Genomic DNA, 16,275 nt, shown 5'->3' with positions numbered 1-16,275 from the left:
CCCCTTACAGCCTTGCATCTTGGACTAGGGTAGAGGCTCAGCCCCGCCCTCTTGAGCAGAAGCCACACCCACACCTCTAAGCCACGCCCCCTTTCCAGGGGGCGCTGAGTCATATTTTTTCTGGAAAGGGGGCGGCTGGCCAAATAAGTTTGGGAAACACTGTTCTACAGCATAGATGCACCCAAAGGTTTTCCTTCCCATGGTGCTCTAACACCATGTGTAGACGACACATTGTTTCCTGCCCGTGACCACTTTCTCCTCCGTCTCGCCCAGGGTGCGGGAAGCGTCCTCACGCCCCAAGCGCGAATACAAGCCAAAGCCCAGGGAAACCTATGAATTTGGGGAGAGCGACCAATCAAACGGCGGCTTCTCCTGCAACCCGGCCCCCAAAGTCTCAGGTAAGGCCTCCCAGGTGAAGATTTTAAGGCCTCAGGGAGAGACCTTAAGGAGAGGCAGGTAATAAATAAATCGTTGTTGTTGTTGTCAGGTATTTTGGAGAGGGTCTGCCCTATTTGGCTTACCATATATACTCGAAGATGGGCCGAAAAAGTAGTTAAATATGCAGTAATGTAATCACTGTATTTACGAATATAGCACCAAAATATCACGATATATTGAAAACATTGATTACAAAAATGCATTAGATAATCCAGAACCTTGGATAAGCGAGTCTTGGATAAATGCGACTCTACTGTATTATTATTATAAAGTGGTTGTTGATACCAATTTGTTTTTGTTGATCCTGCTTTTCCACTTACAGAACTAGCTCACTGTTTTTCTTTGAAATATTGAACCTATTGATGCCTCAATATACCGTATATACTCGAATATAAGCCGAGGCACCTAATTTTACCACAAAAAAACTGGGAAAACATTGACTCCAGTATAAACCGAGGGTGGGAAATTTCAGAAATAAAAACAGATACCAATAAAATTACATTAATTGAAGCATCGGTAGGTTAAATGTTTTTGAATAAAGCTCACATTTAAGATAAGATTGTCCAACTCTGATTAAATCATTATTTTCATCTTCTTCAATGTCAATGTGCTTATGTTTCCTTTTAATGATAATAGAGTAAAATAATACATGTAATAATAATAATAATAATAATAATAAATACAGGAAAATAATACATGTAGTAATAAATAGAGTAAAATAATAAATATACAGCAGAGTCTCACTTATCCAACATAAACGGGTCTCCTAACCACTTGGTCTCCTAACAACCCACTCAGCCCAGGGGACAGGCAGAGTTAGGCCTCACTTAGGCCTCTTCCACACTGCCTATAAAATACAGATTATCTGATTTTAACTGGATTATATGGCAGTGTAGACTCAAGGCCCTTCCACACAGCTATATAACCCATTTATAATGGACTTAATGTCAGGGAAAAACTTTTACCCTTTACCTTAACTACGACCAATTTCTCAATACTTTATTTCCCATACCACCAGACTTCGCCACAGCAACGCGTGACCGGGCACAGCTAGTATGTATATACAGTATATGTATATGTATGTATCTCACTTATCCAACATAAATGGGCCGACAGAACATTGGATAAGCAAATATGTTGCATAATAAGGAGAGATTAAGGAAAAACCTATTAAACATAAAATTAGGTTATGATTTTACAAATTAAGCACCAAAACATCATGTTGTACAACAAATTTGACAGAAAAAGTAGTTCAATATGCAGTAATGCTATGTAGTAATTACTGTATTTACGAATTTAGCACCAAAATATCACGATATATTGAAAACATTGACTACAAAAATGTGTTAGATAATCCAGAACGTTGGATAAGTGAGTGTTGGATAAGTGAGACTCTACTATAATAATAAGATCAGACTGAAATAATAAATGTATTATTTATAATAATAAAAATAGAGTAAAATAAATTTAATCGTAGCAACAATAATATAGAAAAATAATAAATGTAATAGTACTAATAATAATAGAGAAAAATAATAAATGTAATAATACTAATAATAATAGAGAAAAATAATAAATGTACCATGTATTCTCGAGTATAAGCTGACCCAAATATAAGCCAACCCGGATCCTCACCCGAGTATAAGCCGAGGGGGCTTTTTCAGTCTTAAAAAAAGAGCTGGAAAAACTAGGCTTATATTCGAGTATATACAGTAATTTTATTGCTATTTATTTTTATTTTTACCTGTAGCTGCTGCATTTCCCACCCTTGGCTTATCCTCGAGTATAGACAGTAATTGTTTTGGGGCGGGATGGAGGAGGGGAGAGATCCAGAGAACGGGAAGGGACTCCCAAGGGGCATCTAGTCCAACCTTTTGCCATGCAAGGTGTAAAGACTTCCAAACATTTCACTGCGATCTCTGTTCTTGAATTTGGTGATTCGTGTTTTGAAAACCCCCTTTTTCGTGGCATGTCCCTTCCCCATGTTTTCAAAAAAGAGGCCCCTGCTTCTCCCGCGTGTCTCCTCGCTAACAGTCGTCTTGTCCAGAAAGCAGTCGATATTGTGTTCATGTTAAGCATGCTTTTTTCTATTGTTTTGCAAGCAGCTTCCTCCTCTTTCCGATCCGAAAAGCCATCCCGGACCCCCAGCCGGACGTTTTGTGAGTGTCTTTGCCTGCTTTGACTCAGCTTTAGCTTTGGCCCCGCTTCCCTTCACCTGCTCCCTTCCTTCCTCGTTCCCTTTGCCTTGATGTTCTTGTCTCAATATTAACTTGTTAGTTCTTCTTGGCCCTGTATGGCACACAATACTAATCATATTTTTGCATGTGGAACAGTGTTCTCCCAGGACTTCTCGTAGAGTCATTCCATGCCGAGTGGAGAATAGGGGAAGGCAAATGGGGATGATGACAGTGATAACAATATAGTCAGCCTTTCGTATTCATTGGGATTCAGGGCAAAGGACCCCTCTGAAAGTGTAAAGAAATTGCTAGAGGTTTCTAGAGAAATGGCGTCCTCTCTAGAAATGTCTAGATCAGTGGTTCCCAACCTTTTTTTGACCAGGGACCACTTGAGGAGGGGCCACTTTGACCAGGGACCTCTTTGACCAGGGAACTCTATGACCTGGGACCATTTGACCAAGGACCACCTTGATTAGGGACCACTTTGACCAGGGACCACCTTGACCAGAGACCACCTTGATCATGCACCACTTTGACCCAAAACCACTTTACCAAGGACCACTTTGACCCGGGACCATTTGACCAAGGACCATCTTGATTAGGGACTACTTTGACCAGGAAACACTTTGACCAGACACCACCTTGATCAAGCACCACTTTGACCCGAAACCACTTGGCCAGGGACCACTTTGATCAGGGACCTCTTTGACCTGGGACCATTTGACCAAGGACCACCTTGATTAGGGACCACTTTGACCAGGAACCACCTTGACCAGAGACCACCTTGATCAGGCACCACTTTGACCCGAAACCACTTGACCAAGGACCACTTTGACCAGGGACCATCTTGACCAGGAATCACCTTGATCAGAGACCACTTTGACAGGGACCACTCTCCAACATCAGTACCAAAAGGGTTACGAATCAGTTTTTGGTCAACTTTAGATTTGGTTTGGTTATTTGTGGTGCTGATTCAGAAAACTGCATTGGATAGACCACATCAGCTCTAGTTTCTGATACAGAACAGACGCCATCCAGTAGTCACCATCTGCCCGCCCACAGAAAAGCATATTTAAGGACCTAGAGCTGATGGGGTCGATCCAATTCAATTTTCTGAATCAGCACCCTAAATAACCCCAGGAACAGGCCTAAAAACTAAGACATCAAAGGACCCCCACTTCCAGGCACCACATGCAATGGCTCTGCTCAGGGAGAAAGGAGGAGAAGCAGCAGTCAGGAGGCTTGTTGTCGTACCTTTAGTGGGTAGTCAGCCCCTCTGTGTCCAACATCCCAGTTGGTGAGGCTGCAGACCATATTTTAATTCTTAGTGACCATTGGTCTACCACAATTTTTGGAATGTTAGAAAGTCTCTTTTATAGCAATATTTTTCTAATCAGTAAAGTTGTAAATTACGGATAGACTTTTCCCACCCTGGAACGTGTTGGTTCCATCTCAGTTTCCGGGCAGATGTTGACTCTTCTTGATTGGTGTTGACAACGCAAGCCTTGTGTTGACCTCCTCAACATAAGGAACCTTGTAAATATTTCCTTAACCTAAAAGAACCATTGTCTCTAATAATGTAAACACGTTGTTTCCCCCCAAAAGTTAATCATTTGTCACAGTTCTTATCAATTTAAGGAGTTTGGCAACTTTAAATTACAGTTCCAGGGTGTAGTTCAGTGGTTCCCAAACACAACAACAACAATCCTAATTAGCTTGACTCTCTCATTGGGCAGAAACAGGCCCACACTTCCCATTGAAATCCTGATAGGTTTATGTTGGTTAAAATTGTTTTTATTTTTAAATATTGTATTGTTCATTCATTTAATAATACTGTGCTATGCTAATAATATAATATATTGTGTATACATATAATATTGATAATAATATTATAATGTAATACAATATAATGTTTATTTATTTATTATAGTATTTCTACCTCGCCCTTCTCACCCAGTAGAGGACTCAGGGCGGATAATAATAATAATAATAATAATAATAATAATAATAATAATAATAATAATAATAATAATACAATGTAATAATCTATATATATAAAAGGGTAATGAAATTTCGGCCTAGGACAAAACAACAAAACTACACATCTCAGAAACACTAAACTTGGCAGCACAACCCCTTATCCATGCCTCTACGTTCATACAACAAAAAGAAAAGAAAAATGAAGTCCTATTTAGAGGGAGAGGAATAGTTGTTTTTATTCCAATTGCTGCCAGTTAGAAGGCTAGGCTCCGCCCACTTGGTCTCCTAGCAACCCACTCAGCCCAGGGGACAGGCAGAGTTAGGCCTCACTTTGGCCTCTTCCACACTGCCTATAAAATACAGATTATCTGCCTCTACATTCATACAACAAAAAGCTCCAGCTACTCCAGAAAATGGCCAGTCTTTGAGACTGCAAGGCTATTCTCTGCTATTCCACCTGGACAACAAAGGATTCCCATAAGCCACAGAAACGCTTGGCCGGGCAAAGCTAGCATTGTATAATATAATAATATTAATTATATATTATACGAGGGCTATTCAGAAAATAGGCTACGTTTTGGATTTTAAAAAGGGCCAAGTATAGGATAAATCCTTTACCATATGCAGCTGAAAGACACATCCCAAAACTACAATCTCATGTAATCCCCATTTAAATTTAGCCATTTTTATAGATAAATGAGTTTGAAAAGTACCGCACCAGTAAATTTGCCGCCTCTCTCCTCCATTTCCAACAATGGGGGCGTGGCTGGCAGCGCAGCGTTTTGGCTACTGCAGGAAGGGAGAAGGAGGAAGAGCCGAGGACACAGGTGGGGAATTTACTGGTGCAGTACTTTTCAAACTCATTTATCTATAAGAAACGTGGCTAAATTTAAATGGGGATTACATGAGATTGTAATTTTGGGATGTGTCTTTCAGCTGCATATGGTAAATGATTTCTCCTATACTTTGTCCTTTTTAAAATCCAAAACGTAGCCTACTTTCTGAATAGCCCTCGTATATTAAATGTAATATTACTAATAATAATATGGTATCATGGTATAGTACAATATAGTAATATCAAATGCTAGTATTGTGATATGCAAATAATATAATATCTTGTATGTACATACAACTTGTAAGCCGCTCTTGAGTCTCCTTCGGGGTGAGAGAGGGTGGGGTATAAATGTAGTAAATAAATAAATAAGACATGTGCAGTGTGCATAGGAATTTGTTCCTTTTTTTTCAAATGATAATTCGGACCCTCACAATCTGAGGGACCATGAACTGGCCCTCCACTTTAAAAGTTTGAGGACCCCTGGTATAGAGGCTCAGCCCTGTCTCACGCTCTTGGGAAGAGGCCCCGCCCCCACCCCAGCCCCGCCCTTTAGTCCTAAAAGGCCTCTCAGGAGAGGTATAGAGGCTCAGCCCTGTCTCACGCTCTTGGGAAGAGGCCCCGCCCCCACCCCAGCCCCGCCCTTTAGTCCTAAAAGGCCTCTCAGGAGAAGTATAGAGGCTCAGCCCTGTCTCACGCTCTTGGGAAGAGGCCCCGCCCCCACCCCAGCCCCGCCCTTTAGTCCTAAAAGGCCTCTCAGGAGAGGTATAGAGGCTCAGCCCTGTCTCACGCTCTTGGGAAGAGGCCCCGCCCCCACCCCAGCCCCGCCCTTTAGTCCTAAAAGGCCTCTCAGGAGAAGTATAGAGGCTCAGCCCTGTCTCACGCTCTTGGGAAGAGGCCCCGCCCCCACCCCAGCCCCGCCCTTTAGTCCTAAAAGGCCTCTCAGGAGAGGTATAGAGGCTCAGCCCTGTCTCGCGCTCTTGGGAAGAGGCCCCGCCCCCACCCCAGCCCCGCCCTTTAGTCCTAAAAGGCCTCTCAGGAGAAGTATAGAGGCTCAGCCCTGTCTCACGCTCTTGGGAAGAGGCCCCGCCCCCACCCCAGCCCCGCCCTTTAGTCCTAAAAGGCCTCTCAGGAGAGGTATAGAGGCTCAGCCCTGTCTCACGCTCTTGGGAAGAGGCCCCGCCCCCACCCCAGCCCCGCCCTTTAGTCCTAAAAGGCCTCTCAGGAGAAGTATAGAGGCTCAGCCCTGTCTCACGCTCTTGGGAAGAGGCCCCGCCCCCACCCCAGCCCCGCCCTTTAGTCCTAAAAGGCCTCTCAGGAGAGGTATAGAGGCTCAGCCCTGTCTCACGCTCTTGGGAAGAGGCCCCGCCCCCACCCCAGCCCCGCCCTTTAGTCCTAAAAGGCCTCTCAGGAGAAGTATAGAGGCTCAGCCCTGTCTCACGCTCTTGGGAAGAGGCCCCGCCCCCACCCCAGCCCCGCCCTTTAGTCCTAAAAGGCCTCTCAGGAGAGGTATAGAGGCTCAGCCCTGTCTCACGCTCTTGGGAAGAGGCCCCGCCCCCACCCCAGCCCCGCCCTTTAGTCCTAAAAGGCCTCTCAGGAGAAGTATAGAGGCTCAGCCCTGTCTCACGCTCTTGGGAAGAGGCCCCGCCCCCACCCCAGCCCCGCCCTTTAGTCCTAAAAGGCCTCTCAGGAGAGGTATAGAGGCTCAGCCCTGTCTCACGCTCTTGGGAAGAGGCCCCGCCCCCACCCCAGCCCCGCCCTTTAGTCCTAAAAGGCCTCTCAGGAGAAGTATAGAGGCTCAGCCCTGTCTCACGCTCTTGGGAAGAGGCCCCGCCCCTAGCCCCGCCCTTTAGTCCTAAAAGGCCTCTCAGGAGAGGTATAGAGGCTCAGCCCTGTCTCACGCTCTTGGGAAGAGGCCCCGCCCCCACCCCAGCCCCGCCCTTTAGTCCTAAAAGGCCTCTCAGGAGAGGTATAGAGGCTCAGCCCTGTCTCACACTCTTGAGAAGAGGCCACGCCCCCAGCCCTAGCTCCGCCCTTTAGTCCTAAAAGGCCTCTCAGGAGAAGTATAGAGGCTCAGCCCTGTCTCACGCTCTTGGGAAGAGGCCCCGCCCCCACCCCAGCCCCGCCCTTTAGTCCTAAAAGGCCTCTCAGGAGAGGTATAGAGGCTCAGCCCTGTCTCACACTCTTGGGAAGAGGCCCCGCCCCCAGCCCTAGCTCCGCCCTTTAGTCCTAAAAGGCCTCTCAGGAGAAGTATAGAGGCTCAGCCCTGTCTCACGCTCTTGGGAAGAGGCCCCGCCCCCACCCCAGCCCCGCCCTTTAGTCCTAAAAGGCCTCTCAGGAGAAGTATAGAGGCTCAGCCCTGTCTCACGCTCTTGGGAAGAGGCCCCGCCCCTAGCCCCGCCCTTTAGTCCTAAAAGGCCTCTCAGGAGAGGTATAGAGGCTCAGCCCTGTCTCACGCTCTTGGGAAGAGGCCCCGCCCCCACCCCAGCCCCGCCCTTTAGTCCTAAAAGGCCTCTCAGGAGAGGTATAGAGGCTCAGCCCTGTCTCACACTCTTGGGAAGAGGCCACGCCCCCAGCCCTAGCTCCGCCCTTTAGTCCTAAAAGGCCTCTCAGGAGAAGTATAGAGGCTCAGCCCTGTCTCACGCTCTTGGGAAGAGGCCCCGCCCCCACCCCAGCCCCGCCCTTTAGTCCTAAAAGGCCTCTCAGGAGAGGTATAGAGGCTCAGCCCTGTCTCACACTCTTGGGAAGAGGCCCCGCCCCCAGCCCTAGCTCCGCCCTTTAGTCCTAAAAGGCCTCTCAGGAGAAGTATAGAGGCTCAGCCCTGTCTCACGCTCTTGGGAAGAGGCCCCGCCCCCACCCCAGCCCCGCCCTTTAGTCCTAAAAGGCCTCTCAGGAGAGGTATAGAGGCTCAGCCCTGTCTCACACTCTTGGGAAGAGGCCCCGCCCCCAGCCCTAGCTCCGCCCTTTAGTCCTAAAAGGCCTCTCAGGAGAAGTATAGAGGCTCAGCCCTGTCTCACGCTCTTGGGAAGAGGCCCCGCCCCCAGCCCTAGCTCCGCTTTTAGTCCTAAAAGGCCTCTCAGGAGAGGTATAGAGGCTCAACCCTGTCTTGGGCTCTTGGAAGGAGACCCGCCCCCACCCCTAGCTCCGCCCTCTGTGTCCCAACAAGCACATCAGGAGAGGTACAGATCCTCAGCCCTGTCTTGGGCTCTTGAGAAGAGGCCCCGCCCCTCCCCGGCCCCTCCCCCTTTTCCTAATAGGTGCCATCACCACCCCCCTGGATCGTTCGCCCACCAGGGGGCGGTTACGCCCCCTTTGGGAATGACTGGTGTAGTTCATGATTTTGTCATTGCAGGCCTCAGTCTTTAGAATTATTAACTCTCATTCATTCATTCATTCTTTTCGTTCAGTTTATTCATACCCACACTTACCAATTCTTCACATTATATTTTCGTGACACTTAAGAGGGTGGGCTTTCCGAAGGCGGGGTCTTTGCAGAGTCCTGACCACGTTTCCTGGGCTTCCTCCGCAGCTCCCCTGGACCAGCCGTGTTGCAAAGCGCTGTATGATTTCGAGCCGGAGAATGACGGGGAGTTGGGCTTCAAGGAAGGCGATATCATCACGCTGACCAACCAGATCGACGAGAACTGGTACGAGGGCATGATCAACGGCCAGTCGGGCTTCTTCCCGCTCAACTACGTGGAGGTGCTGGTCCCGCTGCCCCAGTGAGAGGCTCCACTCCTGGCGTCTTCTTTCTCTCTCCTCTTCCCTTCCCTCGCTCTGAATCCCCTCTTCTTCCCTCTCTTTTACATTCCATGGGACTGATCTGACACTAATTCCCCCACGCTGGGGACCGCTACTCAACATCAATAGGTGGAGCAAAGCACAAAAGCGAGGTTCAGACTGACACCCCAGACTCCCGTAAACTCATTCTGTCTCTCCGTTTGGTTTGGGAACACGTGGCACTTATAATTTGTGTATTTTCCGCTTCCAGCCCCACCGACAGTGTTTATCTTGTTTCATTTTGCCCCCCCCCCCCCCCCAAAGAAATTCGGGTGCACAAAGTCACAATGTGTTCAGACTCCGTCTCCCAGTATCCCCGAGGCTTTTGGGAGCTGGAGTCCGCGATGTTGGAGTGACTAGAGCCTGGGAACCCAAGTGAGCAATTATACGAGGTTCTTCATTTCTGCTCGTGAAAGGAGGCCTGTTAGAGACCCAAAACCGTTCAGCTAGCATCGTTCCCCGTCTGCCTATCTGAAAACACTACTAGACGGGCTTCTTTTTTCTGGGCATATTGACAAACGTCTTCCTTAAAATTAGAGTTGTCTTGGTCCAATTTCAAGGAGAGCTGGGCCCCACACGTAACACTTCAGCTCATCCAGGGTCGTACGAGTTTCGTTCTCATTCTCAAGCGTTGACATTGAGAAAAGGGTCAGAGCGTCCTTGAATGTAAATACCATCTCGGAAGCAGGCCCTCCACGGTGTTGTTTTTCTGTCCATGGTGCTAGCTTTCTGTCTGCGTTGTTTTCCTCTCCCTGAGGCACTCGCTTTCTCCTTGCAGCGGTCGTGAAATCCCAAAGCTCCTTGCAGGTGGCATTATCCCGAGCCTAGCAGCAGTAGATGCTTCCTCGCTCATCCCTTTAACCCCGTTTGCTGCCGTTTGAAAGCATTTTGCTTAAACGGACTGCGGGGATTACAACTGGGATTCTGTGAGGGTCTTTCTGCCACGGGACCGACCCTTTCCCAAGTCGCTCGGCATTTGTTGCATTCGATTTGCACCCCGAGGGCTCTTCTGTGCCTTCCGAGATCTCTCCGTGCGCATCCCATGATGTTGCTTTTTCTTCGGCACTAGAAAACGGGGCAACAAAGAGGTATAGCCGAGCCATACATAGCTGTATTATAATCCCCTCGTCCCTGGAATAATAGTGTCCTTACAGTGCTGCTCTCTCACTGCGGGCAGTGGGACTCAACTCGGCCACGATGACTCCCCATTCCTTTGCCTTTCCCCGTTACGTGGCCTTTGGCTTCCCTTCCTTCCTTCCTCGGGAAACACCAATTCAGTTTGGTGGGTTCACGATCTGACCGTGCTTTTTTATCCAACGATAACAAAATAATTTAGCTCGGTTTATGCTCACCTTGATTTGGGCTGTGAAACAGTCGAAAACAAAGTTATTTGCGGAGCCATTAGGGAGGCAAAAATGGAGACCGAGAAACATGGGCAGATCTTTCCATCATTTGGCTGCATTATACAGTGCATACATATATATGTGTGTACGTATATATGTGTATATATACTTTCTTCTCCCGTTGGTCTCCCCACGATCTGACACACTTGTAATATTTATATCCGTATATTTTATATATATATATATCTATATCAAACTTATTTTGTAGTTGGTTCTCTCTTGGGGTGGGATGGGTTGAATTCGTAATCTTGTACAAGCCACTTACACACGTTATATACATTATATATATTATATATAAATATCATTTACTGTCCTTGCTGTCCTAGGCGAGCACCTTTTCTTTCAGTGTGTTTTCAACATTGTTCCTGACCGTCTCCATGTCCGTTCAGCCCCAAATACGACACAAAGTCCCTTGGGTTACGTGCTTAACCCTCTTTCCTCTTCATACTCACTCGGAACAAGTGTTTTGGATGAATTTTAAGATTTGTAGATCTGTTTCTCTGTGGGAAAAGTCGCCACAGGTGTCATGCTGTCTGTTCGATCGGGCTTTTTCTATCCCTACTTTTGTAAATACCGGCTTTCCTGATTCTGTAACTCCAGGCCTTGGTTGTGTTCAATGGAGTGAAACGAGAGTCTCTCTCTCTCTTTATATATATATTTTTTGTAATCTGGACACTTTCTTAAGAGGAGACGATGAGAAACCCCTTCCTCCTCCTCCTGTTCTGGTTCGTGGATTATTGGGTTTTTTTTTCTTTTCTTCCGTTTCATTTTGTATCCTTGAAATAAAAAGTATTCAATGTTTACGTTTCCCTGACCACTATTTCGGCGACCTAGAAGGGACACAAGACACCGATGCGTGGGTGAATAATAGAGGTGTATATACAGTGTTCCCTTGCTACTTCGCAGACTCTTTAATAAACAATAAAATAATAATACGAGGGTTGAATGAAAAGTAATGCCTCCACCTTCGTTGCTTGGGTTTGGATGAGAATATTTTAATAAATCAAACGAGGAAATAATTCTGAGAACGTGCTTTTTAACAACCACTATTCACTTTTCCGCATCATCACCAGACAATTGGATACATTTTTGACAATGATAAACAAGTTTTCTTCTGAAGCCGTCACAGAAGATGTTGACACTCTGTTTCCGCAACCAGCGTCTCACAGTCCCCATTGTGCACAGATCTTCCGATAGCCGAGCAAAGCAATAATGTGACTCACACGTTCTTGTGAAATGCCGATTATGCTGAGTGATACAACGATCGTCCTGAATCAATCTGTCAACCTTTTGCTCATGAAACTCAGTGGTTGCTGTCTCGGGACATCCGACTGTTTGTTTGTCACGCAAGTCAGATGTTCCCACCTCAACATCTTTCAACTTACTCGCCCAACGATGCACAGTACTCACATCAACACAATCGCCATAAACATATCATTAATATAGCAGCAGCTTTAACTATATATATATATATATATATATATATATATATATATATATATTTTCAAATCAATTAATGATAGATAAATAAAGTATATATTTATTTTATTTATTTACATCACCTTTACCCTACCTTTCTCCCTGAGGGGACACAAAGCAGCTTACAATATATAGGCAAAAATTCAGTGCCTAAAAACAATGTAAAAACAACAATTCATATAAAACAATCTACAAAACAATTCATAGAAAACAGGTACCATTGCAAAATAAAATCACATTATATAAAATTTTAAGCATGTCCAAGATTATATATATACATACACACACACTATTTATTTATTTACATATCATTAATATAGCAACCGATATATATACACACACACTTTATATATCATTAATATAGCAACAGATTTAATATATATATATTCAAATAGATTAATGATAAAGTATATATATATAAAATAAAGTGTGTGTGTGTGTATATATATATATATATATATATATATATATATATATATATGAATTATATATTTAAATAGATTAATGATAAAGAAATATAAATGTTATGGTAGGTTAAGCCCTAATGGCCAGTCCCTTTGGTGCCCTCTAGTGGACACAACAATATCGCAGCCGTCTTGATTTTCTGATTTGCAGTCCATTGCTGCCATCCAGTGGCCAAATCGAGAAGTGCACCCTCTCTGCTGCCACCATCTGGCCAAAGTGGAAAACTGCACCTCTGTATTATATTTTCCTCCCCAAAGGGAGGAAAGCAAGAAAATACAATAAAGAAGGGGGAAAATGAAAGGAGGAAAGAAGTCTTGGGAAATATAGTTTTTCTCGGGAGGTCTAGTTTTATAAGATCGTGCTGGTGCCATGCCATGCTACAAGTCCCTGGATCCCATAATGTGGACAGACATTGTAGTTTTTCTTTGCTGCCTATGCTGTGCAATCCTGGGAGCTGTAGTTTTGCAAGGGCTTCTCGGCTGAATCGGTGCAACAAAGGCAGGTTTGGGCACCGATTCCAGTTGCTGTCGGCATTTGGGATTTGTAGTTTGCTCTCTGATAGGGGGTGATGCAGTGTGACCCCACATATTGCTATGGAATTGTGGGAGCTGTAGTTTGGCAGAGAAACCAAAAGCCCTTGCAAAACTACACCTCCCAGGCTCCCATAGCATTGAACTGCAGCACTTTAGTCAGATTTGTATAGGATGCTGGGAGTTGTAGTTTGGAGAGGCACCTAAACTCTTGGGCAGAGGAGGCGAAAGGCCTTGCGAAACTGCAACTCCCAATATGTTGTTGTCGTTGGCTCAATTTAATATTAATATTATTTAATATTAAATAATATTGGTGCCCTCTAGAGGACACAGGATTATTGCACCTGCCTTGACATCCTGATCTCCAGTCCTTTGCTGCCATCAAGTGGCCACATAGGGAAATGCTTTTAAGCAGTACCTATTTACCTACTCACGTTTTGCTTTCAAACGGCTAGGTGAGTAGAAGCTAGGTTAAAGGCCAGGAGCTCACCCTGACCCAAGCTTCGAAGTGTCACCTTTCTATGTAGGAGTTGGGCTGCTATGTTACAGGGTGTTGGAGCGGGAAATCTTTAGAACTGTCATTCAGTGACTGTGGAAAGACGGAATAAATCATTTGCTTCCAGCGTATTGTTGTGTAGCTTGATTTCAACTCAATGAACTTATTTATTTATTTACAGTATTTATATTCCACCCTTCTTTCTCACCCCGAAGGAGACTCAGGGTGGATTACAATGCACACATATACATGGCAAACATTCGATGCCATAGACATACAACATACACATAGAGGCAATTTAACAATTTCCAGCTTCCGATTCCAGCCACAGGGGGAGCTGCTGCTTTATCGTCCACTTGTGACACCGAGTCCTTGGTGATAGTAGTTCCTCATTCCTTTCCGCACACTGCTGGCAGTTTTTTTTTCCTTGCCTAGTTTATCCATACTTCACAACCTCTGAGGATGCCTGCCATAGATGTGGGCGAAACGTCAGAAGAGAATACTTCTGGAACATGGCCACACAGCCCAAAAGACATACAACAACCCAGTTTTTTATAGAGTCGTAAATCAATTAAATTAGCTTCCCCGCATAAAGCGGTACCTAGAATTTTCTACTCAACAGATGCAACTGTTTTTCGAGCTGCTTAGGTGGGCAGCGGGTTAGGCTATTAATATTCGGGAGCTCAATCCAACCCAGGCTTCGATCCCGTAACCTCTCAGTCAGTAGTGATCTATTGCAACTGGCTACTAACCAGCTGCACCACAGCCCAGCAACTTCCAGAGTCTTATACTACCACTCTTTTGTGGATTCTGGATCTCATTGTCTTTCACTGTAGCTGAATATGTCAGCTTCTGGTTCAAAATCTCTACGGACTGAGACCTAGCATCTCTGAAAAGATTTCACGATTCAGGCCAGCCAAGGTTTGGCCATACGACACACCTCGGCCTCAATTGCCAGTCTGTAAAGCGGGTCCATTGCCCAACGTATCTCAAGACAAGAAGCCAAGGATAAGAACATCCGGAGATCCGTTTGTGGAATACGTCCTTTTTGCGACTGAGTATCTACGGCCCCGAAACACACGCAGAATGTCTTCTCAAAGCCATGTTCAGCTGCCGTGTTTGAGGAGGTTGTAGACCTGTTCCAGGATGTGTCCAAAACCTTGGTCCTTTGGCGTCCTCGAGGCCAGGGATCCCTAGAGAGAGAGAGAAAGAAAAGTCCAGAGAGTGTCACCCAAACACCCCAAAGTACAATCGGGTAAAATAAGTACAGGCGGCTCCCAAATTACAAACAAGATAGATATTTTTTTCCATCTTTCCACAATCACTGAAATGACAGTTCTAAAGAGTTCCCGCTTACAAACAAGGTAGAAATGATATTTTCCATCTTTCCACAGTCAAGGAATGACAGTTCTAAAAAGTTCCCGCTTACAAACAAGATTGAAATGATTTCTTCCATCTTTCCACAGTCAAGGAATGACAGTTCTAAAGATTTCCCGCCTACAAACAAGATAGAAATGATATTTTCCATTTTTCCAGTCACTGAATGACAGTTCTAAAGATTTTCCCCTTACAAACAAAATAGAAATGATATTTTCCATCTTTCCACAATCACTGAAATGACAGTTCCAAAGAGTTCCCGCTTACAAACAAGATAGAAATGATTTTTCCATCTTTCCACAGTCGATGGATGACAGTTCTAAAGAGTTCCCACAGCCAGTTCCAGGCTGATCCGGTGATCCTGACATCGCAGCTATATAGCTATGTCCTGGGTTCGTTTCTAGGGGAGTCACCCAATGTTTTGTACCTTGAGCTTGTCCAAATAGGTCTGCTCCTGGCTCCACGTCTCTTGAAATTTCACCAGGTCCGGGGCCCCTTTGTAAAACTCCACCAGCAACATCTGGAAGTTGGGGAAAGAGGCAATTCTCTACAATATTATTATTATTATTATTATCATCATTATTATCATTATTATTATTACAGAATTCTTTCTATCCCGCCTTTCTGTCCGTAGGGACTCAAAGCAATCTAACCATCATATAATCAATCCATTGTCGGTTCCTCCTTTCCTTTCCATCCCTTTGACATCTTCTAGAGGATGCCAAACATTGGTTTTGGGTCCATCCATAAGTCGGATTCCACCGAGAAACTAGTAGAAACTAAGTGATGTCATTGAATGAGATGGGATGTTCCTTGCCCTTTGTTACTGTGCTATTCTGATCTATAGATGATAGAGAGGGAGAGAGAGAGAGAAAGATTGGATGGATGGATAGATAGGTAGGTAGGTAAGTAGGTAGGTAGATAAATGGAGATGGAAATGGAGATGGATGGATGGCTAGATGGATGGATGGATGGATAGATAGATAGATAGATAGATAGATAGATAGATAGATAGATAGACAGACAGACAGACAGACAGACAGACAGACAGATGATATGGATAGATAGGGATGGATAGATAAGAGATTGGGATGGATGAATGGATGGGTGGGTGGATGGATGGATAGGTAGGTAGGTAGGTAGATAGATAGATCGATAGATAGATAGACAGACAGACAGACAAATGGAAATGGAGATGGATGGATGGCTAGATGGATGGATGGCTAGATGGATGGATGGCTAGATGGATGGATAGATAGATAGATAGATAGATAGATAGATAGATAGATAGATAGATAGATAGATAGATAGATAGATA

General features: G+C 45.0%; 2 protein-coding genes across 8 annotated transcripts in view; one reads left to right on the top strand and one right to left on the bottom strand.

The window, feature by feature from the left end:
* The window catches only part of sh3gl1 (SH3 domain containing GRB2 like 1, endophilin A2), a 58,831-nt gene extending 47,420 nt beyond the window's left edge, over positions 1 to 11,411 (top strand). The window contains exons 7-9 of one of the 3 annotated variants that reach the window (XM_062959792.1): positions 274 to 398; positions 2,541 to 2,597; positions 8,957 to 11,411. In XM_062959792.1, the coding sequence (XP_062815862.1) occupies positions 274 to 398; positions 2,541 to 2,597; positions 8,957 to 9,153 (379 nt within the window). In that variant the 3' untranslated portion in view covers positions 9,154 to 11,411. The remainder of the gene's footprint in view (positions 1 to 273; positions 399 to 2,540; positions 2,598 to 8,956) is intronic. The other 2 variants (XM_062959793.1, XM_062959794.1) reach the window with 2 other exon arrangements.
* A 2,300-nt stretch (positions 11,412 to 13,711) lies between these two features.
* Positions 13,712 to 16,275, bottom strand: part of mpnd (MPN domain containing) — a 13,726-nt gene continuing 11,162 nt past the window's right edge. For 4 of the 5 annotated variants that reach the window (XM_062959787.1, XM_062959788.1, XM_062959786.1 and 1 more), the window contains 2 exons: positions 15,385 to 15,504; positions 13,712 to 14,773 (listed from right to left, as the gene is read on the bottom strand). In XM_062959787.1, coding sequence (XP_062815857.1) covers positions 14,687 to 14,773; positions 15,385 to 15,504 — 207 coding nt within the window. In that variant the 3' untranslated portion in view covers positions 13,712 to 14,686. The remainder of the gene's footprint in view (positions 14,774 to 15,384; positions 15,505 to 16,275) is intronic. The other variant, XM_062959789.1, reaches the window with a different exon arrangement.

The sequence above is a fragment of the Anolis carolinensis genome, unplaced genomic scaffold, assembly GCF_035594765.1.
Source record: "Anolis carolinensis isolate JA03-04 unplaced genomic scaffold, rAnoCar3.1.pri scaffold_7, whole genome shotgun sequence".
Classification (NCBI taxonomy): Eukaryota; Metazoa; Chordata; class Lepidosauria; order Squamata; family Dactyloidae; genus Anolis; species Anolis carolinensis.
Note: the sequence above shows the minus strand (reverse complement) of the source record. Positions and strands in the feature narration are given on the sequence as shown.